The following is a 25,557-nucleotide window of genomic DNA, read 5'->3' on the forward strand; positions in this document are numbered from 1 at the left end:
AAGTGCTATTTCCTGTTAAGCCAGCCTGGAGAGAGACTGCTGACTGGCTGCTGCTATCATAGTAAATGCTGCTCATCTTACTCCTGGGAGTAGTCCCAAGGAAGTCAGTTGGAGAGCTCACAAGAGTAAGGAGAGCAGGATTTAGCCCATCATGTACTGTGCTCTGGTGGCACTACTGTACTTTTGCGTGTGAAATGGCAACTTTGCTGGTAACTTTGCTGTCACTGTATCTGAGGGACAGCTGTGGATGTGAAATCAGATCCCTGGGTTTCAAGCACAGCCTATTTAAATCCATATTGCTATGTGCACTAAAGCAATGGTTCTCAACCAGAGGTACGCATATACCTGAGGGTACACAGAGGTCTTCCAGGGAGTACATCAACTCATCTAGTATTTGCCTAGTTTTACAACAGGCTACATAAAAAGCACTTGCGAAATCCATACAAACTAAAACGTCATACAGGCAGTAACTTGTTTATACTGCTCTATATACTATACACTGAAATATAAGTACAATATTTATATTCAATTGATTTATTTTGTAATTATATGGCAAAAATGAGAACATAAGCAATTTTTCAGTAATAGTACACTGTGACACTTTTTTGTATTTTTGTCTGATTTTGTAAACGAGTTTAAGTGAGGTAAAACTTGAGGGTATGTAAGATAAAACAAACTCCTGAAAGGGGTACAGTAGTCTGGAAAGGTTGAAAGCCACTGTACAAAAGGAGCAGGGCTGTAACAGTCAGTCACCTGATGAGCTGGTATATCCTCTTCTCTCTGTTTTCCTCAGCCCATTTTGTTTTCTGTTGGTCTTCTGGTATCTCAGTCAGGGCCGGCTCCAGGCACCAGCCCACCAAGCATGTGATTGGGGCGGCGCCTGGAGGGGGGCGGCATGGCGGGGTGCTCCGGCCGCCGGGGAGAGCGGGACCGCAACTGGGCTCGCCGCCCTCCCCGTGGCGCTCTGGCCGCCGGGGAGAGCGGAGCCGCAGCGTGCTCGCCGCCCTCCCCCCGGCGCTCTGGCCGACGGGGCCTCTCCTCCCTCCTCCTGGTGCTCTGGCCTCTGGGGGCTCGCCACCGGGGAGAGCGGAGAGCCCCGGCCAGGCTCGCCGCCCTCCCCCCGGCGCTCCGGCCGGTCGGGGATTGCGGGCCCGCGGCCGGGCTCGGCACCCTCCCCTGCCGTGCTGGGGGCGGCAGCGGGTGGCTTTTTTGCCTAGGGCGGCAAAAAAGCCAGAGCCGGCCCTGATCTCAGTTTTACTACTCCCAAGTTTCTTCTCTGCAAGGGCTCCATGCCATGCTCCTTATGCTGGCAAACCTCACAGTGATTTGCCTGCAGCGAGAGCATGGAAGTGGGCTGGGTCACCAGTGTTTTAACTCTGAAGTCCCCAACCACTATTCTTCCCTGATCTATATTTTTTTTGAAAAAGAGACTGCAAATAGTTCAGTTGCTGTCATCTGGATAAAAAATAAAAAAGCCTCCTCAGATATGGATCTTGTTGCGGTGCCTCGGGTCACAAACGGATCTTTAAGCAGACTGACACTGATGTGCAATTATCTTTAAGTGGTGAGAATGACATTGCAATTCTTATTTGTCTGCTGATACTGCTTTTCTGTTTTCAAAGTGCTTCACGAACATTAACTGGTTATGCTTGACAGCACTGTGGGGAGATAGATAAGGAAGGGTGTTGTTCCCATTTTGCAGAGGAGAAAATGAAAGCGGTTAAGCAATTAATTCAAAACCACTGCCGCAGCCTGGGCTGAGCTAGAAACTCAGCTGTCCCTAGTGCTGTGCTCAGATCACTAGACAATGCTACTTTTTACTTCAGTGTTAAAGCATTTTAAAAGCCTGTCACTAAGACAATATGTCTAACTTTAAAGGATTGGAAAGCATGCCTCATTTATTTAGCTTAACAAAGAGAAGGTTAAGGGGTAACTTGATTTTTTTTTTTTTTTTAATGTACCTACATGGGGAACAAAAATTTGATAATGGACTCATTGCCCTAGCAGACAAAGATGAAACAAGATCCAATGAGTAGAAGCTCTACTTCAGTCTGGAAATAAAGTGCAAACTTTGAACAGTGAAGATAATTAATTTGTGGAATAACTTAACAAGGCTTGTGGTAGATCCTCCATCACTAGCAATTTAAAAATCAAGATTGGATGTTTTTCTAAAGGATGCTTTACTTCAAACAGGAATGAATTCAGTGAAGTTCTATGGCCCATGTAATGCAGGAGGTCAGACGAGATGATCACAGTGGTCCTTCTGGTCTTATCTGTGAAAGTATGTCATGATCACTTTAAGCTGTGAATATGTCCTACAGCTTCTTTCCACATATATAACAAATATTTATTGAACAGTCCTGCCTTTTCTGCATTGTTACTGACAAATTTACCATCCCTATTGAGAAATGAACCCTAATATTAACAGGATTTATTTTTCTTTATTTAGATAGATAGGATAAGAAGAAGGATCTTTTATCTATCTATCTCATAGCACTGGAAGGGACCCCGAAAGGTCATCGAGTCCAGTCCCCTGCCTTCACTAGCAGGACCAAGTACTGATTTTTGCCCCAGATCCCTAAATGGCCCCCACAAGGATTGAACTCACAACCCTGGGATTAGCAGGCCAATGCTCAAACCACTGTTCATTTGGAGTCTCAGAAGTAGGAAACATAGTTCTGTTCTCACCATTCTTTATTTCTGATTCTGTGAACAGCAGACTGTCTTTTGGAGTTTTGTTTCTTGGGGTACATCTACACTGTGTGGGTTTTTTGTTTAAATTAAAAAATAAGGCAGCAGCACAGGTGAACCCAGGTCAACTGACTTGAGCTCCAATTACAGGGCTAAAAATATCAGTGTAGATGTTTCCATTCAGGCTGAAGCCTGGGCTCTGGAGCCTGGTGAGGTGGGAGAATCTTAAAACCTGGCCTTTTACACTAGTGTAGACCCACAGCATGAGTCCAAGTCAGTTGACCTGGGCTCTAAGACTCATTGCTGCAGAACTTTTTTTGTTTTTTGTTTCCAGCGTAGCCATAACTTTGGTGCTTCAAAATGAGGGCCTAGGCTAAGGGACAGCTCCTGTATTCCTTGTTTGCAGTTCACTTATTGTTCCTAGTGCTGTTTGTCAAGAATGGGCATTTTACTAACAGTCAAGTGAGAACTCTTTGGGTGGGCACATCAGTGGCCCAGTACAGGTACTGATTTGGGCAGTGTCAGAAGCAGCGGTATGATCCTCACTTTATTGAAAGCAAGCTTTGATAGTTTGGGGAGAACTCATCCTCCGGAGCCTAGAGTGATTCTAGCTGCTTGCCCCACCATTGGCTTCACTTTTGTATTATTTGTTGGCTGGAGAATTTCACTGTAGATGCACCATAGTGGGTGCCTCCCCATTATCCCAATCTACAACCACAGCACATCAGTGAGCCTTTACAATGCTCCCACTGCCTAGTTCCACATTTGCATAGCTACTGTGTAGAGCCATGTACAAAACGTATTGCAGAGATGCTATTTTCAGGACTATTTATTTATTCACAGAGCACAAACTGGAAAAAACATTAGAGCTTTAGACCATACTTATCAAGAGGAAAAACATCTTTTCTGCTCCTCATGCAGGAGTGATGATCCTTTAAGAAGGAGAACTCCTTCCTATTGTCTCTTGCAGATCTGTTCCAGGCTGCATCATGCATTTTATGTGACATTTAGTCATTATTCATTTACCCGGATGTGAGCATGAGGCACAGTTCCCAGACCAGTCACCACAGGCTGCTTCAGCCACATCTCTGGCTCCTACATCTCCATTGGCTAGTGGGAAGGGAAAAGCCAGTGAGAGAGGCAGTTTGGAAAGGGGGCTGGGAAAGTAAAGAGAATGGGGGTCATGGCCTGAAAAGGGACTGAGGGAGAATGGAGCAGTATGGCTCTGATCTGTCATGCCCACAACAGCCCTCTCAGGCTCCCACAAAACCTTTGAGCTCTATCCTTTCCTCCCTCTTCCAGATTCTCTCCTCCCAGCAACAGCCTTGCCTCTCCCCCTAAGTGCCCTGGTCTCCCATCAATTATTCTGTTACCTGTGGGTTTCCCTAACACCCATCCCCTCAGGACTTCTGGTTCCCTGAAAGCCCTGTCATGATTCCTTTCTTGGGTTCCCCCCTTGTTCCAAGGGGAAGTGGTCTGGGCCAGCTCTTTTCCATGTCCACCTATACAGGAGAGGAGAAGCAAAGGCCCCTCCAAACCCACTTTTCCTTCTGTGCTCACATCATCCATCTAGGTAATCCATGCAAAGGAATGGGATGCTACTTTCCTGCTTTCTCTCCTCTTCACTGTGGGCTAGCAACCCACATACATATCCAGGGTCCCCAGCAGACACCTAGTGGGGCAGCTATCTCATGCTGCCACATCTTCACAACTATTGCCACCCATGCTAGCTAGATTAAAGGAAATGTAGCTATGCCTCCCTATGTACACCTGCACATTAATTTGTGGTGTAATTGTAAGATCTGGAGCAGGATCTTGTCTTTAGCTTTTTCTGTTTAGCACCTACCACTCCTTTGGGCACCCAAACATAATAAGTAACAACTTGGGGAAGAAAAAGACAACCCCAGGAAAATCACAGACAGTACACCTGATTGCACCAGCAGTGCATTCTCACTGCACTTCTGTCCTTCCTTCTGCAGCTGAAAGATGGTGTTTTTCCATCATTATTTCAGGTGTGAAAGTATAGAAGTAATTCCTTAGCCATGTGAGGAGAGGAGTAACTGTTCTCAGTGCTAGGGAACGCTCTGCTTGAATCATCTTTCTTTTCACAAGCTACAAATCACAGTGTGTCCAAAATGTTAATTACAGTATTTAGCGCAGAATTTATGTAAATAGAAGTAATTACAATAATTACAGTTACTGTGGTGCAATTATATTGGTAATTGTGTCCTGGGAAATAATGAATTGTCCTGACTTTCGCTTCTGATGTTGTTGTCTGTCCCTATATGTCTTTTTGCTCAGAGGGGAGAAGAAAAATAAAGTTCAATTACTTTAGTCTTAATCAGCATTCCTTAAACAGTGTTTCACAGCCTATTGCCATCCGCCAATAGCAAAATTGTCATCTTGGATCTACTAAGTATATAAAAACTGGAATGTTAGCGTAGACTTGCTAGGCTGTCTGTTCAGGACACAAACATTGCAGGCTTATAGACCACAAGATAGATATGTTTACTATTAATGGACATAGTGAAGAAGACTGTTGTTCCCCACGAGTTTCTTCCTCAGGCTATGGCTGTGTGGCTCAGGGGAGAGGGCACTAAGCTTGTAGTCAAGAGATGAGTACCTTCCCACCTGTCAGGGCCGGCTCCAGGCACCGAAGCACATGCTTGGGGCGGCACCTGGTAAGGGGCGGCGGGGGGAGCACGGCGTGATATTCCGCGGGGGGGGCCTCTGGCGGCGCAGCGCTGGGGGGGCAGGCTCGGGGGCGGCACCAGCGCGGCGCTGGAAGGGGGTTCTGGTGGCGCTCGGCGGGGGGCGGGGGCGGGCTCCGGCGGCGCAGCGCTCGGCGGGGGGGGCATCACGGAGCTCGGCGCTTGCGGGGGGGGGGGTTCCGGCGCGCAGCGCTCGGCGGGGGGGAGGCACTCTGGGGGGGGGGGGGGTCTGGCACACGGCACTCGGCGGGGGGGGCGGCGGGGCGCTCGGCTTGGGGGGGGCGGAGGGGCGGTGCTGGAGCCGGCCCTGCCACCTGTGACCCTAACGTGATGTGTGACAAGCTAAGCATAGCTGAGGCTGTAGTCCAGCTGGTGAGAAACATTCTGTGAGAAGTGATGGCTCAATTGGTGGTATTACAAAGTCTATATTAAACCAGTACCACGTTATACTGATGTGCCTTATCTTGCAGCGGGCTTTATGAAAGGCACATGGTTTTTTCAGGTGTGAAGATTCCACAGAGGATGGATCTAGACTGTTCTCAGTGGTACCAGATGACAGAGCAAGGAGTAATGGTCTCAAGTTGCAGTGGGGGAAGATTTAGGTTGGATATTAGGAAAAACTATTTCACTAGAAGGGTAGTGAAGCACTGGAATGGGTTACATAGGGAGGTGGTGGAATCTTCTTCCTTAGAGGTTTTTCAGGTCAGGCTTGACACAGCTCTGGCTGGGATGATTTAGTTGGGAATTGGTCCTGCTTTGAGCAGGGGGGGTTGGACTAGATGACCTCCTGAGGAACCTTCCAACCCTGATATTCTATGATTCTAAGAGGATGAGCACATATATCTTTAAGGACCAATCCTGCATTTCTCTGCACCCTCAGAACTCCCACTGAAGAATAGTTTCGCTGAAGTAAAATTGTAGACTTAGGCCCTTCACTGTTGGTAATATATGGAAAAGCTCCTTTCTGCCAGCATATATGGGCTGCTAGGTGATAGTAAAATATGGTAAGACAAACAAGCATAGATTTAGTAATCACTGAAAGAGTAAGTGTCACAATGGGACTGCAAACAAAAGAACTTCCACAGACTTGTACTCTTTCAGATTAACTTGATAAAAACCAAATCCCCAGCGAAGAATGTACACCTCAGTTACTTGGCAATTCCATAGCAGCCCTAGCTTTGATTTCATTAACACAAGCAAGGTGAAAAATTAGAAAAGCTCTGGTGAACATAGGGTGATTACTCTTTTGGCACTGATTAAATATCATCATGTAAACATTAATCGTGATGGATTCTTTCTCTGCATCTGGTCTGATGCATGTAGTAAGGAGTTTCAGACAAATGGCACTACATAATTTAGCTTTAATTAATGCTTAGTTATTGTAAAGTGTTACAAGCATTTTACAACCAAAAGGCTGGGCAGCTGTGTTATCCTACAATAGCTCATTAAAATGGTCCAGAGTAGCTAGTCCATTAAATTGAAAGAAGTATTTAGAAAATTGGGGGCTGAAGGGGTAGAAAGAGACCGGGAGCTAGTTGGCTCACGCTCAGATTGTTTACATTAATCAAAGGAATTGATTTCAATAAGTAATCTGAAAAAGGAGTAATACATATCTTTAAATCTGCTTCACACAAACCAGCTAACTACATTTATTTCACTACTAATTCTTTATGGGTAACTTAACAAACATGAAAGAGAAAGATGACGGATATTGCAGTTACCTGTAATATCACTTAAAAAGTATATTGAATTAACCTTACCTATCTCTAGGATCCTTTGTATTAAGTGAATGGTTAATGTATTATTGTGGGCCTGGATAATCAAAGGACTGTATTGAACAATGTGACAGACAAGAATGGACTTTGACAAACAGTGTCAATTGGGTATCTCTAGTGGGAGGTAAATGCAAATTCCTACCTCTGTTTATGCAAAAACCCAGCCTTGCGACACTGTTATCTCCTGATTTACCTGTTTCCAGAATCTGAGGATCTAAGGCCCAAGCTGTATAAAGGAAAGACTTGTTCATGATGTGCTTGTTCTGAGCTAAAGCTTTTATGAAATTAGAACCACTGAAAAACCTGTTTGTGGTGTTTGTGACTGACTCCTACCAAAGCCCCTGATGGAGTTAGGGAAGGTACGGGTAGAGGTATGATCTCTCATAAGCTTATTAGCATCCACGTAGGCTTTTATTATTTTTAATGTTTTCTCTATAACCCTCAAGAATAAATGTGCTTGCTTAAAGAGCTAAGTGGTGACTTTAACTGTGGGCAATCACATTGTTTATAGCCTTCAAAGAGAGCAAAGTGCAGGTACTAGCGTGTTTAGGCAGTCTGGCTTGCTGGGAATAATGGAATGGACAGGGAGGAAAGCCTGTGGGGAAAACCCTGGCCAGGAGGGAAGGAGAGAGGTCTTCACCCAAGAGTGATGACAGCTGAGAAGTGGGGAGCATTAGAGTCTTGGCTTGACTATAAAGGGGGAATACAGGTTCAGTTGCCCTAAACTGTGATGAGATGTATAGGTCTGAGTTAGCCACAGTGGTGGTCAGGCATACAACAAGATTTTACTAATGAAATCAGTCATGACCTGAAGCTGCTGGTAAAATTCTCCTCCGGAGGGGTTGCGTATCATGCTGAATTGCAAGGTGTTTATTTTTAAAGAAAATCTCTGCACCTTTTTACTATGGATTAAAATGATTTCTGTAGTAAGTGAATACACTGTATACTTCTACTTTTGGCTGAGGGCTACTGTCAAGGCTGGTAATGCTTCCTGTCTCGAGACACTAGCAGAGCTGAGTGATGTACAGTAATGTTAACCTGTAGTTCAGGTGCCTATATACCCGTTAGAGGGATCTCATGACAAGTTAGGGGCTTGATTATTTTCAGAACTACTGAGCACCATCACTCCTGTTGACTTCAGTTGGACATGCAAGTGCTAAGTAACTCTGAAAACGAGCTGCTAACTATTTGGGACTGTGTACTACCTCACTATCTCGAAATGTATTGGAAGAAAATGTACTACTTCTGTATTCAGAACAGAATCCACATTTGTAATGTGCCCATATCGCTGCTCCCCTTCCATTTTTTTCAAACCATAACTTATTTTTTTCATCGGAGTACCTTGACTTTGTGAAGACAAATTAGAGAATACTTGCTGTAAACAAGTTAACTCTTTGATGTACACTTAAAATACAAAATGCATAGAAAAAGGTGCTGCTCTAACCTATCAATCAGTAGTCACGGGGTGAGGGAGGAGACTTGATACTGCTTCCAATGAAGTGAATTTCAAAGCTCTCATTGACTCCAGTGGGAATATGATTGGGCCCCTCTATAGCTATCATGGTACTTTGCAAATAGGCCCAACTTAGGGTGAGTGCCCCAAAAATTGAAGTGTTGTGAAAATACAATAAAACAGTAATATTGTTTTTAATTTTCCAAGTATTTTGCAAACAAACTGATTACTTGGTAATGGAAACTTGATATAAAAGTACATTAGGCCCCAATCCCGCAAACCCTTTCGAATGGGCTAACTACCAAGACAACTGAAAGTCTTCAACAGAAAACATGAATTCAGAGAAAATTCCAAACAAAACCAGCTGAGCTAACAAAGTGCATTTCATTTTTATTTTCCAATTCTCCTGCTTTCTACGGCAGCCTGTTTTAACAACTTGCAGGATGAGGTCCTAAAAACTTTCAACTCCCTTCTCAAAGAGGGTCAAGGGTGCTCAGCATTTTACATGAGCAGACAATTTCAATAAGACTGTCAATTGCCTTGGTAGTTAGCTCATTTCACAGAGGACGAGGGCGTAGAGGCATTTCTTCCATTCCCTCTGTGATATCAAAAACACATGCATAAAGCATTTCATTGACTTTTCAAATATATAAGCTGTGTGGCAAAGATATTGAATGCACAGATATAAGTAATTACATCTAATTACTTTTTAAAAATAAAAAACAAAGCTCTTAAAATTCTCATTTCTTGAATGCTTTGTAGCAGATTGATGAAACGAAGGCTAGGTCAGATTTAGGGCCTTTAAGCTTGCCCCCCAAGAACATGGAGCTCTAAGCTATTGCTGGAGCATTGGAAGGGTGTAAGAGGAAGTTCATGGAAGAAAAAATCAGGACGAATTTCCAGGGGGATGGGGCTTTGGCTGCAGGGAGACCTGACCTGCTCCAGTCCTCACTTTTTGGAGACTGTCTGATCATTCCCCAAATATATACTTCCAACTTGGAGTGACTTATACAGGACTTGATTTATTAAAGATTTAAAGGAGTACAATAAAATTAATACGTATCAATGTGGATTCATGGACAATAGATATTTGAGAAAAATTACAAGTTGTGTTGATAAAGGTAACTGTTTGATCTAATACTTCTGTAAGGCACTTAAGTTGTCATGCAGAATGAAGTTGTTTTAAAAAAAAAAAAACCTACAATGATATAAAAGTAACATGCTACACGTTGAATGGATTAAAAACTGGCTAACTGATAGGTCTCAGTGTAAGTATGAACAAGGAATCATTGTCAAGCAGGTATGTTTCTAGTGGTATCCTGGAGGGATTGGATCAGGGCCCTCTGCTATTTAACAACTTTATTAATGACCTGGAAGGGGACAAAATCATCATTGGATAAAGCTTGCGCATGACACACAAATTAGGGAGTGGTAAACAATGAAGAGGACCAGTCACTGATTCATAGTAATCTGGATCATTTGGTAAACTAGGCATAGGCATATTGTTTAATATGGCTAAATGTATAAATCTAGGAACGATAATAGGCCCTACTTACAAGGTGGAGGACCCTATCTAAGAAGCAGCGACTAAAGAAGATTGGTGGTGGTGGGAGACTATCAGCTTAACGTAAGCTCCCAGTGCAACACTGTGGTCAAAAGGGCTAATGCAATCCCTGAATGCATAAATAGGGGAATCTCAAGTATTAGTAGAGAGGTTATTTTCTCTCTTATTTGACACTGGTACAACTACTAATGGAATTCTGTGTCCAGTTCTGGTGTCAACAATTCCAGAAGGACGTTGATAAATTGGAGGGGGTTCAGATTAGAGCTACAAGAATGATTAAAGAATTAGGCTATGCCTACACTTGACACTGTAGCAACACAGTTGCACCGCTGTACCGTCTCCTGTGTAGCCGCTTTATACTGACGGGAGCACCCCCCAATGAGCAGTGGTAGTTATGTCAGCAGGACATAGCACTGACCACACCGCTGCTTCTGTTGGTGTAATTTATGTCAGTTAGAGGGGTGGGGTTTTTTCACACCCCTGACTGACAAAAGTTTTACCGACAAAAGTGCTAGTGTAGACATAGCCTTAGAAAACATGCCTTATGATAGAGCACTTTGAGCCTATCTGTTTAGGTTAAGGGGTAAGTCAATCAGTCTAAGTACCTACATGGAGAACAAATATTGAATAATGGGCTTCTCAATCTAGCAGAGAAAGGTAGAACACGCTCCGATGGTTGGCAGTTGAAGCTAGAAAAATTCACAGTGGAAATAACTCAAACTTATAAGTGAGTAATTAACCATTGGAACAATTTACCCAGGGTTGTGGTAAATTCTCCATCACTGGCAATTTTTAAATCAACACTGGCTCCTTTTCTAAAAGACCTGCTATAGGAATTATTTTGCAGGCATTTTATGGCCTGTGCTACACAGGAAATCAGACTAATGATCATAATGGTCATTTCTGGCCTTGGAATCTGTGAATCAACTGTTCAAATATCTGCTCCTGCAGTATGTAATCGGAATGTACATTGAGCATTTATTGCACTAAACAAGCATGTTTTCCCAATTTGTTGACTTCAGTAGTCTCCCTAGTATATATTAAATCAGATGGGCCTGTTGCCTGATACAAACCATTGTGCATCAGGGATTGTTAAATAATCAGTTTTAGCCCCAGTTCCACTAAACAGATTTACTCACCCTATTCCAGGGAATTCTTCTTTCAAATGTTGTGGGGGGGGAAATTAGAAGGGAAAAAAGCCTGATGCTGGCAACTGTGATCTGAAACCTGATGATACTATAAACTAAAATATGGATAATCACAGGCCTTTTGATTTCAGGACTCATTACCTCAAAGAGCAATTCTGCAGGGAGAATGAAAACATTGAACCAGTGAATGGCACATCTCTGAGCTTAATATCTATCATTTTTAAACCACAGGTCAGGGAGTCTACAAATTGCATTTGCACCTCAGACATTCTGCAGCACAAAAACAAATGTGGTCTAGTGGAATATGCCATTCGTTTCAGCTCAGGATCCTCTTCAAACATGACAACTATAAAACTAAGATTCCAAAATACAAACACAAATAGAACTGAGGTTCCCTTAGCTCCTGCTAACAGAGGAGCCAAAGTAGCAGACTTGGGGAGGAAGCAGTGGTTCTGCTGTATCCTCCCCCTGGCCTGCCTCTGCAGAGGACAGCAGTAAGGGGTCTGCCTGTGAGTCAGGGGCATGTTCAGTGCAGACAAGTGGACTTCACATCCACAAATAGCATATAGTCATTGGGCCTACATAGCCCAGAATTAGTGTAGGAACCACGCAGGGCCTTAGTGCTACTTTGCAGTTGAAGACTCCACCTCATTGCTCATGTCATATTACAGTTCCTCCAGGCACAGCGGTTTTGCTTGGGCTTTATTCACATAGGACTTAATTGTGGCATTTAGCCACTGATGCGATGCCTGGGAGAGACTGGCCCGAGTGATGTCATGAGCAAGGGAACTGTGAAGTTACACTATACTCTAGGGTACATAGCTTGTTCCCTGCCACACACCTTGCCTCTTACACAGGTTGGTACAAAAGGACATGGGATCATTGGGAGATGTTGCACCGCTGGCATTACAGGGGGTGCAGTTTCTGAGCTCCTTGAGGGCAGAGACTGCAATTGTGACAGGCCCTTGTACAATCTTGTGCTGAGGGACATGGCCTCTTACTCACCCCAGCACCCTATCTACCCATGTATGGTCCCATCTGCCACAATCCAGCCCCTTTTCCAGACTGGGTCTCTACACCAATCTTGACAAAACTGTTGCTGCTATTGTGCTCAACACCTACCTACACGTGAGGTTAAGAGGGAAGTGGAACTGTTCCTTTCGTTCTCTTCTGTACATTCCACGTAGAAAAATACCCATTCTGGATTGCAAAATAAAAGCACTAGGAAAGAAAATAACCTTACTTTTCATGGGTGTTCCCCCTAGGTCAGGTAAACCCAGAAGATTAGATTCAAATTAATTTAAAGTCTGGCATGAAGACTGGGAGGTGCAAATCCTCAGGGCTCAATAGTGTACAGAAAATAGGAATCTGTCTGATAGACCTGAGAGATGGTTAGCAATGTGATAGTTACACTGAGGTTATGTCTACACCAGCAACTCAAACTAAGCAGTGTGAAGTGCAGCATGCACTAGCATGCTGCGCTATAACTCCTCTGTGTGAATACTGCGGGCATAAATGAAATGGTACCTAGTTTGCATTAACATAGTGCTGTTTGCACCAGCAGTGTCCATGTGGAGTCTGAACTATACACAAGCTGTGCATTAAATAGGGCAATGAATAAATAGTTGTTGAATATCTGTAACTGGCATTAAACTAAAGCTGAACTTGGCCTATTCTAACAGTTGATTAACATCTTCAGATTTTGAAATTGAGATTTCAAAAATATTTTAAATATTTGGAAAAATTGACAATATTCACAATTTTTCCACCCCCTGCTTTTCAACTCAACTACAGAACTGGGTTACAATAACAAAAATAATTCCAGTTTACAGTGATAGTGGTACTGAGAAGAAAAACACACAAGTCAGTGGGTCAGCACTGACGTTGTTTTCAACGTCTTATTTAGGAAAATGTTCTGTGTACAGATTAACTCTCTATTTTGTTTTTTTAAATTGTTGCACCTACTGTGACATGGGAACTGCAATAGTTTTGACCAGTGGATTGAAATAAAAGGAGTGAATGTAATGTAGCTTCTGTAGCCTTTGCATAAAGCCTATTTTATAAAATAGAATAAAAACTTCCCAATGCCTGATTAATTTCAGATATCCCCAGGATTCTTCTTATTGGATATTTTTCTCATGGAAGAACGTCACTATTGCATAGCTTCCGCCAAAGAACCAGTCCAGGTGGAGATGGCAGAGGATGTCTATGCTTTAAATGACTGGCTGCATATAATTCTGTTTCCAAAGTCTGAGGCACCATGACATAGCTGCCTACTCTGTGTTCAGCAAAGTGAAACATCTGGGGTAATAATCTTCTTCTTTTTTTTCTTTTTTTTTTTTTTTTAATTTTATAGAAAACTCATGTCTCCCCAAAGCCAGTTTCATAAAATGAGATGGGATTATCGAACATCGATAGTATTATGTGATTGCTCCTCTGCTGGCAGTGTTCTCCGAGCATTGCTAAGGAATGCTATCCAGGCATCTGATACTCCTTTCCTCCTCCCCAACACTTGCTAACAGCGTGAGTAGCAAGTCAGAATGGAATGTGTGGCTGCTGCTCAGCCACGAGTGACTGGGTGAAATGCCAACAAAAGAGACAGCAGCACTGAGAAGTTGTAGATTTAAGGAGTTTCCAACCTAAACCAGGAGTCATTCAGAAATGATAAGCTTTCCCATGTATGGAAGGACTGGATTTTATCATTGGAGAATGGCATCTTTCAATCCTGTAAAGCAATGTGTGGCTCCCACTGCCATCAGTGACAGTTGCATGGGTCCTATGGCTGACATGTCTTATTGCTGTATTGTTTCTGATTCCAGGGGGTGGCGGGGAGTGCTTTGAGTGAGTAAGATGACTGACACTAGAGAAAGGGAAAGAGTATTTGACTAATATTACTTTTGGGGCTGTTCATCTTCATAGATGGTCTAGTGGGTAGAGCAATTGAGTGCAGTCAAGAAACTAGCATTCTGTTTCCAGTTCTGCTGCTGGCCTGTCACCTAGGGAAAGTCATTTCAGCTTTCTGCTGCCATTCTCCTGCCTGTAAAATGGGATTAGTGGTACTTACCCTCCTCTATATATTTAGGAAAAAAAAAAAAAAGCTTTTAAGATCTATTGATGAAAAGAACTATATATAAAAGAGCTGCGTACTGTCATTATACAAATTATAGTACCAGAATTTTGTTCATAGTGAATTTTAAAAGGACAATCCAAACGGAAATATTTGAGGCCTTGGCTACACTCGCAGATTCACAGCGCTGCAAGTACGCCACCTCTCCGAGGGGAATAGCTGGTGCTTTACAGCGCTGCACTCACTGCGCTTGGGGGGGGGTGGTGTTTTTTCACACCCCTGAGCGCAGCAAGTGCAGCGCTGTGAATTGCCAGTGTAGCCAAGGCCTTACATGTGAAGCACAGGAAGGAACCCAATCTGAAAGCAAGCTGGGGATTTGTAACTTCAGTGGGTTGTTACTTCAAAATCAAGCAAGGATATTGGCAAGTATCTTTTTCCCCATATAAGGCTTGATCACAAGATAAAGAACTGGATACAGATGCCATTATCCACTAGTTACTAACAATTACTAGTTTAAATTCTGAGTACATTTTCCAGACTCGAAGAAGAGCTCTGTGTAAGCTCAAAAGCTTGTCTCTCACCAACAGAAGTTGGTCTAATAAAAGATATTACCTCAGCCACCTTGTTGCTCAGTTAAATTTACACAATAAAAAGTGTAAAGATACTGTATAGGTATAAGAAGGTGAATGTATTGGGAATGAAATCCCAAACACATTATGTAACCAAAGTGTGGGCAGATGCTTCATTTGTTGTATCTATCTCTAGCTGCCATGAGGCCTTCTGTCTGCTTTTGATTTTAGCCATGCTCATTTAACTTGTCAAACCAATATATACTGAATTGTGAGATAGTGGAGGGAGTTTCCTATAAACTCTACAGAGAGAATGAGCATCAGGTACTGCAGGAGTTGATAAGGCAGCTATGCTATTCTGTGAATCTTGTGGCTCCGTTATAATGGAGCCACAATCTGCCATTAGGTATAAATGTACACAACTCCCATTGGAATCCAACAAGGGTGTGGAGGGGCGGGAGTATTAATGTAACAAAGAGCTAGATTGGGTCTTCTCATACTGTGTAGATTGGTAGCAGTTTGTACACTGACAATCAAAGTTAGTCTCTCTTCTCAAACTTGTTCCTGTAAATAACATGCTTATCTAGGGCCAAATCTTTCCATCTTTATTTGGTCCTCACTCAGGCAAGACTCCACTGAAGTCGATGGGAGCAGGCCGAAGTAAAGAATTCTGAGTAGAATCCTTAGCAAGTGACCAATTAGCATGTTGTCCTGTCATGACACGAGTGTTTTGGTGTAAGTGGTGGTTGTCTGTTCAGCCCAAACATTTGAGGTTGATCTGCCACATTTAGTAATCATCCTAGACCAGATTACCACTCAGCTGTACAGGGGGCTCCTTTGCCTCTCTCATTCATGTTATAAATTGCTTATTGTCTGCTTTGCAGACAAACTGGATTCCAAGGCAAATCTTGGATTATTTAAAAAGCTGTTTGACCATTGTAAGGTACAATTTGAATTCAAAATGTCTGTTGGATGTTTTAAATGCCAAGTTAATGGCCAGCTCTAGCAGACATGTACACAATCATATAATACCAAATTAAGTTACAGTAGCATATCTGGGACTAAAATACACTAGTGCAACCCTGTTGACTTCACTGAATTTTCACTTCATTGGGATTGCACAGTGACAAACTTGTCCCTTTTCTAAAACTTTTGCTAAGGCCAGGGCCGGCTCCAGGGTTTTGGCCGCCCCAAGCAGCTCCCCACTCCCCCACCCTCCCCAAAAAAGCCACGATTGCGATGTGGCGGCAATTCGGCGGGAGGTCCTTTGCTCCCAGTGGGCGACAGACCGTCCGCCGAATACCTGGACGTGCCGCCCCTCTCCAGAGCGGCCGCCCCAAGCACCTGCTTGCCATGCTGATGCCTGGAGCCAGCCCTGGCTAAGGCCTAGATTTATGATAATTTACACAGCTCAAAATTCATGATCAGGCAAAACTAGAAACTTTTAATAGTGTATAAGACCTCTAAATATGTAAACCTATTAGTATATCTAAAGATGACAACACCAGCAGTTTTAACAGGAAAAGCTTTGCTGTGTGAAATGTACTTTTGTATTAGTATAAGTGGTATGTAAGAATGAGCTATTAACATACACATGCTTAATCCTCCACTACCTGAGTGAGAGAACACTGAGTAGACGGGTGACCATTCATTACCCAAAGTGTGGTAGCACTGGTCATGATTCCATAGTTAAGGTGGAGTCAAAAGTTCAGTTTAACAGGTGCATTAAATGAATTGGTACAGAAAAAATAAGTTCAAATATCTCGGACTGTTTTCACTGGCTTGTCACACTTTTTCTTTGTACTCCTATTGGAAGAAATCTGGGACCTGTCTTTTGTCCATATTGTTGCTTCTCATATGCCAGTTGGTAGCGTTTGTCTGTCTCTTATAGCTTTTTAGCCATAACTGTGACCATGGCGGCAAGCTGGATCCACATATCTGGGGTAGTGCAAACACATTACGAGAGAAACATGGCTGAGGCTACTGTCAAGGTGGAACATCTTAGGAGCATGGATTGTGTGACAGATGTACTGATCTGTTGACATGTGATATAAAAGCATACAAGGTCACTGTGAAGGCTTTGCATTAGAGGTCAGGTTTGAAGCGGAGATACATATCGGTTTTGGGTATCTGTTGGACCAAGTGAAAGCTTTAAGGAGCATTGGAGTGTGTTATCGATAGTGTTGTAGGCAGTATGTCAAAGTGGAAAGGAATGTACAAGTCTCTTCCCTTGATTTATTTCCATGTTTCCCCCATGTGGGTTAATGGGGAGTGTCCACCCACAGTCTTAAATTGTCAGCTTTTGTTTGTTAACATGTATCTGATATTCCACATGGAAGTGAAGGACTTGTATAGGGCAGAGACTATATCTTCCTCTGTGTATGGACAAAGTCTAGCACATTTCAGACACTCCTGGAATCCAAATACGTACTTTATTTTTCTATCCCTGTACCCTTTAAAAAAATACCCCTTAAAAATGGGTATCAAATGACTAGCCCTTTCATCACACACAACTGAATTAAATCAAGCAATTTGCCTAAGTTGTTATATTCCAGCTGTAGGCAGCAGTGTGGTTCAGTATATAGGCCATTTTTAGAGGAAGGGGGACCCTATCCTAGAAAGCAGTGATTGAAAAAGATTTTGGGGTCTTGGTGGATAACCACCTGAACATGAGCTCCCAGTGCAGTGTTGCAGACACGAGGCCTAATGAAGCTTAAACAGGGGAATCTAGAGTTGAAGTAAAGGTTTTGTTTACCTCTTGTTTGACACTAGTGCAACCACTGCTGGAATACTGTGTCCAGTTCTGGTGTCAACAGTTCAAGCAGGATGTTGGTAACTGAGAGAGAATGATTCTAAGATTAGAAAGCATGCCTTACAGTGATATGCTAAAAAGCTTGAGCTCTTTGGGCCCAAGAAAGAGAATGCTAAGGGGTGATTTGATTACAGTCTAAGTATCTACATGGGGAACAAATGTTTAATAATAACAACTTCAATCTAGGAGAGAAAAAATAACAGCAGACAAATTCAGATGTGGAAACAGAGTGTAAATTTAACAGTGAGAGTAACTAACCATTGGAACAACTAAGGGTTGTGGTGAATTCTCTCTATCAATGAAAACTTCTAAATTAAGATCAGATTTTTTCTAAAAGATATGGTCCAAGAATTTTACAGATGTTCTATAGCTTGTGTTATACAGGAGCTCAGACTAGATGATCAGTGGCCCCTTCTGGCCTTGGAATCTATGAATCTAGGCCATAAGTCAGACCTGGGATCTCTTCCTGGCTCTGCCATTGACCTGCTGTGTGACCGTGCGCAAGTCATCTAAAGTCTGCCCTTCAGTTACCTCACTGGTAACATGGAGACAATACTTAATCTCCTTTGCAAAGCGTCTTCGGCTCTATGGATGAAAAGTGCTACATCAGCATATAATTTGATCAATGGGGAGTGATCACCTGCAAAAAAACTGTAGCTGTTCCAGGGACTGATCACTATAAAGGCTCGCTCGGCCTTGTTCTCAAGGAAATAAAACCAAAGGAGCCAATAAACAATGATTTAAAAAAAAAAAGAGAGAGAGAGAGAATATTGGGTGATGTCAGGATCCCTTTCCTTCCAGAGGCCTGAAATTTGGATGGCTGATAAATACAGTTTCTATATAGCAAATTGTACAAAATATTTATATTGTATACATATTTTAAAAATCAAACCTAACCAATAACATTTAGCGTTCCCATGCAGTTTGCTTTAAATTTGTTATCTTTTAGCAACCTTGAAATATAACATGTATATAATGTTATCATAAACCAAGATGCAATTAAAATATTCAAATCAATTTTATTGCCTCGAAGATATATTTTAACAAATGGAGAAAAGTCCAGTCTCTACAGGTAGGAAGTAAGGTGGGAAAATCTCCAACTTACAATACCAGGCCAGTTGTGTTTGGTTTTTTAAAAATGGGTTCTTGCAAGCATGATTTTGGAAAACTGATACAATAAAAATTAATGTTTTGAGAGTCCAAGGAATGCAGGATTGGTCCTTCAAAAATGCATATTTTCCTTGATACACTGAACTTTTGTACAAGGAAACTACTCATTACAGAAACCCTTTGATTGCTGACAATATTTTTTTTCTTAGTGCCATTTGTCAATGTTGGCATTGAGACCTTACAAAAGCTAAACCAAAAATTGATTTTTGCCCCCCAGGGTAATATCTATGGATCTTGATATATATCTGAATATAAAACAAACATTTCAAGGCAAAGTATTTGTAAAACTTAAAATACACAATCCTTTTAAAACATTACAGAATTCATAAATTGTCAAATTTAATACAAAGTTTTTACTTTTAAAAAATTGTTCTCAAAATAAATCCACAATATTAGTGCACTTAAAGAGAAAAGATCAAAAGCGTTAACCGCTATCTTTCCTTCCAGTGTTAATTAGAATTTAGAACCATTTATGTCTATTCTGAAATCGTTTGGGGTTTTTTATATGCTTATAGGGAAACCCTGCAACAAGTCATGAAAGCAGGCAGTTTCCAAGCTGATTAGTTTTCATCACAGTTAATTTAAGAGTATGAACCTTACCATTTTCTTTTGTACTAAGTTCCATCCTGGCGAATTTTGTTTTGTTTTTTTTAAGTCCAAGTCATATGGAATATATATAGCTGCCTTCTGCTTAATTCCACTGAATATAGCATCCTCTTTTTACCATTGTGCAGGTATGTCTGACACCTTCACAAGTGTTTGACTCCATTGCTTATAATACTCAGAAGTTGATAGCCCATTTTTTAGGACTGATTTGGGAGTCCTAAAAGAAGAGGCTATCTTTCTGTGATTTGCAGACAAAAAACAGGGTCATTGTTTTAAACCAGGTAGATTAATTTAAAGTCCCTTTATGGATTTCAAGAGTTCTTCCATTTCTAATATCCTTCATTATCAGTGCCATCTTCAGAATCTCATTATTCCAACTCAATGTCTCCTGCATACACGGTAATCAGCAGTATAGCAGCAAATCCTGTTAGTAAACCAGCGTTCTGAATGAGGAAGAAGGTTAAATCTGTTCTCCTTCCAGTCACTTTCTCTCTCAGCATGTCGCTCATCTCTGGGAACTAGAAGAGAGAAGTTTATTTTTTAGGTAACTGTTGCCATCTTGTGGTAGAATATGTAATTTAGCATCTTGATGGTGATTTTTATTTTGTACTTTATAGCTGTGTTTGGATCTTAAACCTAATAGAAAGGAGAGGTAGTGGTAGGGATAGGTCAAAGGGCCCATTTCACCAATGATGGGAAAACTGAAATAGTGGTCTATTCTCTTGTACTGTAATCTAGAGATGTCATCCAGATCTGAACCATATGACATCAGGAATCGATGGGGGTCCATCTACTAGGCCAGATGTTAATATAAGCAGCTACTGCCATCTTGCCAAGTTACACAATTATAATAAAAAGGATGTTGTGGTCTGTCATTTCAAGCACTGCTGCAGTCAGACCTCTCTAAGCTCTTCTGGGGAATGCAAAATAAGGATTGTGGGGCACAACTACAAACTAACACAGTGGAACTGAAACACCTAAGTGAGCTCTTAGATGCGTCATTGAGCTGGTGGTAAATCAGGGCAGAAAGGGCAATGACTCTGTGGTGAGATTTATCCCTTCACCTAAGGTACAAATGCACTAAAGCGACAGGTTCTAATAAAGGAAGATTGATGTATTTTTAATCAAACAGTTTCATGTAACAATAAAGAAGTATGATAATTCAACACACTGGACCAGAAGACTGAAGCAACATACTATAGAATTAGTTGAGTTTCCTAGCAGTCAATGAAGACAGTCATTAAAGGTGACAAGAGACCTTAACACCCATGTCAACACTCCCTTTAACCTAGAGCTCCTCACATCCACATTATCAACTATAGGCTGCTCTCAGGTTCCACCCAACTGTAGCCACAGACGGAACCTCTTATCCAATGTGGATAGGTATAAAGCCAACACAAAATTATATTGCTACCATGGATGGACCACCATTTATTGCTAATGGTTATCAGAACACTTCCTCTTACGTAACAAGGCCAAGCTTTCTTAGTACGTTTCCACTGCACTCTTACGCAGCCAGATAGTCAAGGCACTGATGACCTAATGAGATGCTATAATCACAAAATATCCACTGCTAGTGATATTGGCTTCTAATCAGCACCTCCCTTCCAGCACACTGCCTCTACTGATCTCCCACGTTCTCAGGCCAAATAATACAGGAACTGTTGAAGGAATGAGACCAAGCAGCCAGTAGCTAAAACACACCTGAAGATCAAGGTCTCTGGAACAAGAAATTCCTTCAGACTTGCTCCAGTGTCCTACAGAGACAGCCACTTTTTCATCAGCTATAGTTTAATGCAAAGTCTATGTCCAGCTGAGCTGGAGTGTATATTGCTTAATTAAGCCTGCAGTGTATTCCCCAAGCTCCTCCACAAACTGTTGAAGAATGATCCGCCTTCTCTGACCAAGTTGCACTTGTGTGGAAGGAAGGAAGAAACAAACAAGCATGGAATAGATCAGTGGTTCCCAAACTTGTTCCGCCACTTGTGCAGGGAAAGCCCCTGGCGGGCCAGGCCGGTTTGTGTACCTGCGGCGTCTGCAGGTTCGGCCGATTGCGGCTCCCAGTGGCTGCGGTTCGCTGCTCCAGATAATGCCATGCCTCCCATAAGGACCATTCAAACAGCAGGAGATCCTGAACATAGTTCCTTCCCTATGAGCCACTCCCTATAATTCTGAATCATACTTCACAGCAGTGAACATTTAGGCTCTCTAATAACACAGGCTATTAACTCCTTCTTTGAAAAGTAGGTACCACCTACCTTGAAAATGTTGTTCTAGAACCACTCCCAAATGCACTGACCTGGCAAACTACAGGCAAATAATTTCTAACTTCCCTTTCCTTGGGATGGATTATTTATAAGATGATCAAAGGCAGTTTCATAGCACCTAACAAGAGCCAATTTCCCAATCAGGCTTCAGCTGAGGGTATGACATGGAAATGATACTGGCTGTCCCGATGAATGTCTCTCTCCTGGCACTGCCAGTCAAACTTATTTTTCCTCTCTCTGCAGCAGTTGAAAGCTACATCATGAGATACTGCTGGACTGACTTAGTGGCAGTACCCCCAAATGTTTTCATCCTTCCTGACAGACCACACCCAGAGGATAGCAACTTCTGCAACCAAGGGCCTAGTCTCTAAAAGTTCCACCACGCTCGTTTCAACCTTATGGAATGTCTACATTAAATCCCATGGGGAAGATTCAGATGCTTTTGCTTTAAATGCCAGGAGTATGTGGATGACACTGGGCTATTTACCCCTTTCCCCTCCCCTATAAACTATACCACCTCCAGCTATCCTGCACCTGAATAACGTCAGATCTTAGATGAGGAGCAGCTGGCTGAAGCTGAACTCAGGGAAAAACCCAGGACTAATGCTAGTGGGGTACAGAGAGAGACTTCTCAGAACTAGACAACACCATCAATACATGGTGCCTACCCCACCATGGACAAAAGTGTGCAACCTAGAACTCTGCATGAAATTGATACAAAATAACTGAGAAGCTTATTTCAACCTGCAATATGCCAGGAGACAATGCCCTATCCTGTGTGTCCAGATGACCTTCTATCATGTCAGACACAAACCTCTAAAATGCAGTGATCCATTCATTTGTGACCACCAGGCTCACTTATTGTAACCTGGGTAGTTGGGAATAAATCCAAAACCACTAAACTTCAGTGGTGCAGAATGCAGTTCGCTTGCTGACAAAGACAGCCCAGCAGCTGCTGCTTCTTATCCCCATCCTCAAATCATGGCACTGGTTACCGTCGACTGTTGAATCAAATTTAAACTTCTAGTCTTGGTTGGTTGTGTTTGTTAGTTTGTTTTCTGCAAAGCTCTCAGTGAGGTGATATTAAGTCAGCTCAAACTGCCTCTCCCTTCATGACCTCCCAAGGCAAGTGCAATCCCCTCAAACAGGTTAAGTCTAGTGGGAGCAGAAGACCGTCTTCTCAGAAGTAAACCCATCACTGTGCAAGTCCTTCCACACACACACACACACACACACACACACACACTCTCTCTCTCTCTCTCACCCACATGTGCAAGTCATTAACAAAAGCTCTGCTCTGCCTGCTCTCGGAACAGGGGAGAGAAGAACAAGAAGAGAAATGAAGTTCTAATTAATCCTACCTGCTTCTAGACAGAGGAGTGTGAAAATCAGTAGAGAAGTGGAAAATCAGACCTCTGTATAGAGCACTCGAATAATTTTTTTTCAGATACAATTGTAATGGCCAACCTAAAAACAGAAGAGCAATGGATATGGAGACAGGGTGTTCTCTATATAATGTGTTTAATAACAATTGTTTTAAGTTGAGCTACTCTAAATGTAATGACAAAGGTGTTGTTGTTTTGGAGGACTTATGCTAATTAACTTCCTCTTATCTGATACACACAATATAATGCTAAGTCCCTATATTGGAAAAACATGAGTAAGATAAAGATATGAAAACAGTATAGAGAGCAAAAGTTAAGCACATTGAAGCTTGCATGTGCATATTGTAAAAGTTACATAAGACAATGCTTAATGTTGAGTGAAGGAAAGCTAATGAATATGTAATGTGAAAAGGTACCAAGTGATCAAGGCTCAGAAATACCAGACCAGAGACTTGAGACAACCATCATGAAATGCAGACGAGCCTCCCGGTACCCTGGAACTCAGTAACTTGGGCTCCTACCTGTTCCACCTTATCTGTTGTTTGTCTGGCATAAATTTGATCAAATTATAAGTGACAATAATTCTGTCTGAATATGTATAAATTTGGATGGATTTGTGACTGTTTCCAACCTTACAAGAGGATTTTTTCTTAATACAGATTGCTGCTGGGGTAAGAGAATTTTTCTCCGGTCATAGGGTGTTGCACAGTTGGCTAGGTGCACTAAGAAGGTTTTCACTTTAATATATTGGCTGTGACATTCTGCGCCCCAAAGCAATATCCTGACACTCCCATATTTTTACCATGGTGATATAATTGATGTGTTTTGTGCAAAGTATGCCTTGTAAGGTATCATTCTAAAAGTCTTGATCTGTTAAACATTAATATGCTGTTAGATTGTCTGTGTTGTCATTGTATCTGAAGCTATTAATATTTACTATGTACCAATATTTCAAATGTGTTTGCTCCTGGAATGACACCCACAAGGCAGTTTATATCCAGACTAGCCAGCACTTGGTGGATGAACCATCCAAGGTAATTGCCCATTAAGAAACACAATAGGCCATAAAATAAGCTTATCTTCACCTGGGCTTTCATGTGGATGCTTCAGCCAGTATGGGGGTAATGGCTTCTATGAGTCATGCAAGGGACTCCATCTTATGCTTGTACTTTTCCATAAAGTGGGCTGGGAACTTTGCTTGGAATAAAAGTTCCCTCCACATGAAGGAAGCTATAAAAGGAGGAAGTGACATCAGTTGGCCTCACTTACAACTGAACACCTGGAAACCCCTTAGGAACAAAGACTGAACCAGGGATATAGTCCCAGGCTGAAGGGATTTCTAGCCCATGTATGGAAGATTCGTGAACTGTTTGCACCATCAGGGTGAGACATTGCTTGATTCAAATCCTGTCTAGTGGATAGAGCTTAGACTGCGATTTTGTTTTACTTCTTGGGTAACAAACTTTGAACTGTACACGCCTACTTATAATCACTTGAAATCAATCTTTCTGTATTTAATAAATCTGTTTTATATTTTTTACCTAAAACAATGTGTTTGAAGTGCAAGGGGAAATCTGCTCAGGAACAGGGGCTGGTGCATTGTCCTCTCCACGTTGAGGGAGGGTGGACTGGGAAATAAACTTATACTGGTCAGGCTTTTGACCAGGGCAAGACAGTACAGCTCTGGGCTCCTACGCTGGGGGGGACTGGTCGAAGCCTCTCTATTGTTAGTTCATGAGGGGCTAGGAGAAGCATTCATGTAACTGCAGCTGGGTATGTCTCTGCTTGTGTAGGGCTGTGTGAGTGCAAGACCTGGTGAGAACTGTAGTTTATAACAACCTCACAGCTTGAGGGGGGGGGCAAGTTAGTGAGACAGAGCTCAGCAGTACCCCACTTCCTGGTTGCACCCCAAGGAAGTCAGTCACATCCCCTATCGGGTTCAGAGGGCAGAATACCAAATTCTAGTGAATGAACCATTATTCAGTTCCTCTGTGGAAATGCCTATATTCCTATGCATGCATAAATAAATAAAATGAAATTGTATCTCACCATATCTGCCAGAGAAATGTACAGGAACATACCGCCAGCTATTGCAAAGATAATGTTAGGAGCAAAGTTGCTGCCCACTAATATACCAAAAGCCAGACCAATGTAGCAGGAACATGCCGAAATAAAGTTGAAAAACAGAGCCTGGTAGGTGCTCATTCCTGCATTTAGCAAAATGACAAAATCCCCTGGGGGAAAAAAAAGGGTGGGAGAGGACATTAAGTGATTATTTTCTGAAGGTTTGAAAGGAGATTTGTAACTTGTATGAAAGTTATAACCCAGCCCTCTTTCGT

At 42.3% G+C, this 25,557-nt stretch overlaps 1 protein-coding gene across 5 annotated transcripts in view; it reads right to left on the bottom strand.

Annotated features, from left to right (window-relative positions):
* Positions 1–18,789: 18,789 nt before the first annotated feature.
* The window catches only part of SLC39A8 (solute carrier family 39 member 8), a 41,618-nt gene continuing 34,850 nt past the window's right edge, over positions 18,790–25,557 (bottom strand). The window contains exons 8-11 of one of the 5 annotated variants that reach the window (XR_004645966.1): positions 25,268–25,452; positions 24,304–24,448; positions 23,195–23,300; positions 19,952–20,084 (exon numbers count right to left, since the gene is read on the bottom strand). Coding sequence is in view for 3 of the 5 variants with exons in the window: in XM_034772567.1 (XP_034628458.1) it covers positions 19,935–20,084; positions 25,268–25,452 (335 nt within the window). In the remaining 2 variants the exon portion in view is untranslated. Of the gene's footprint in view, positions 20,085–23,194; positions 23,301–23,692; positions 24,449–25,267; positions 25,453–25,557 lie in introns of those variants that run through there. The other 4 variants (XR_004645967.1, XM_034772567.1, XM_034772569.1 and 1 more) reach the window with 4 other exon arrangements.

This window comes from Trachemys scripta, chromosome 5 (assembly GCF_013100865.1).
Source record: "Trachemys scripta elegans isolate TJP31775 chromosome 5, CAS_Tse_1.0, whole genome shotgun sequence".
Lineage (NCBI taxonomy): Eukaryota > Metazoa > Chordata > Testudines > Emydidae > Trachemys > Trachemys scripta.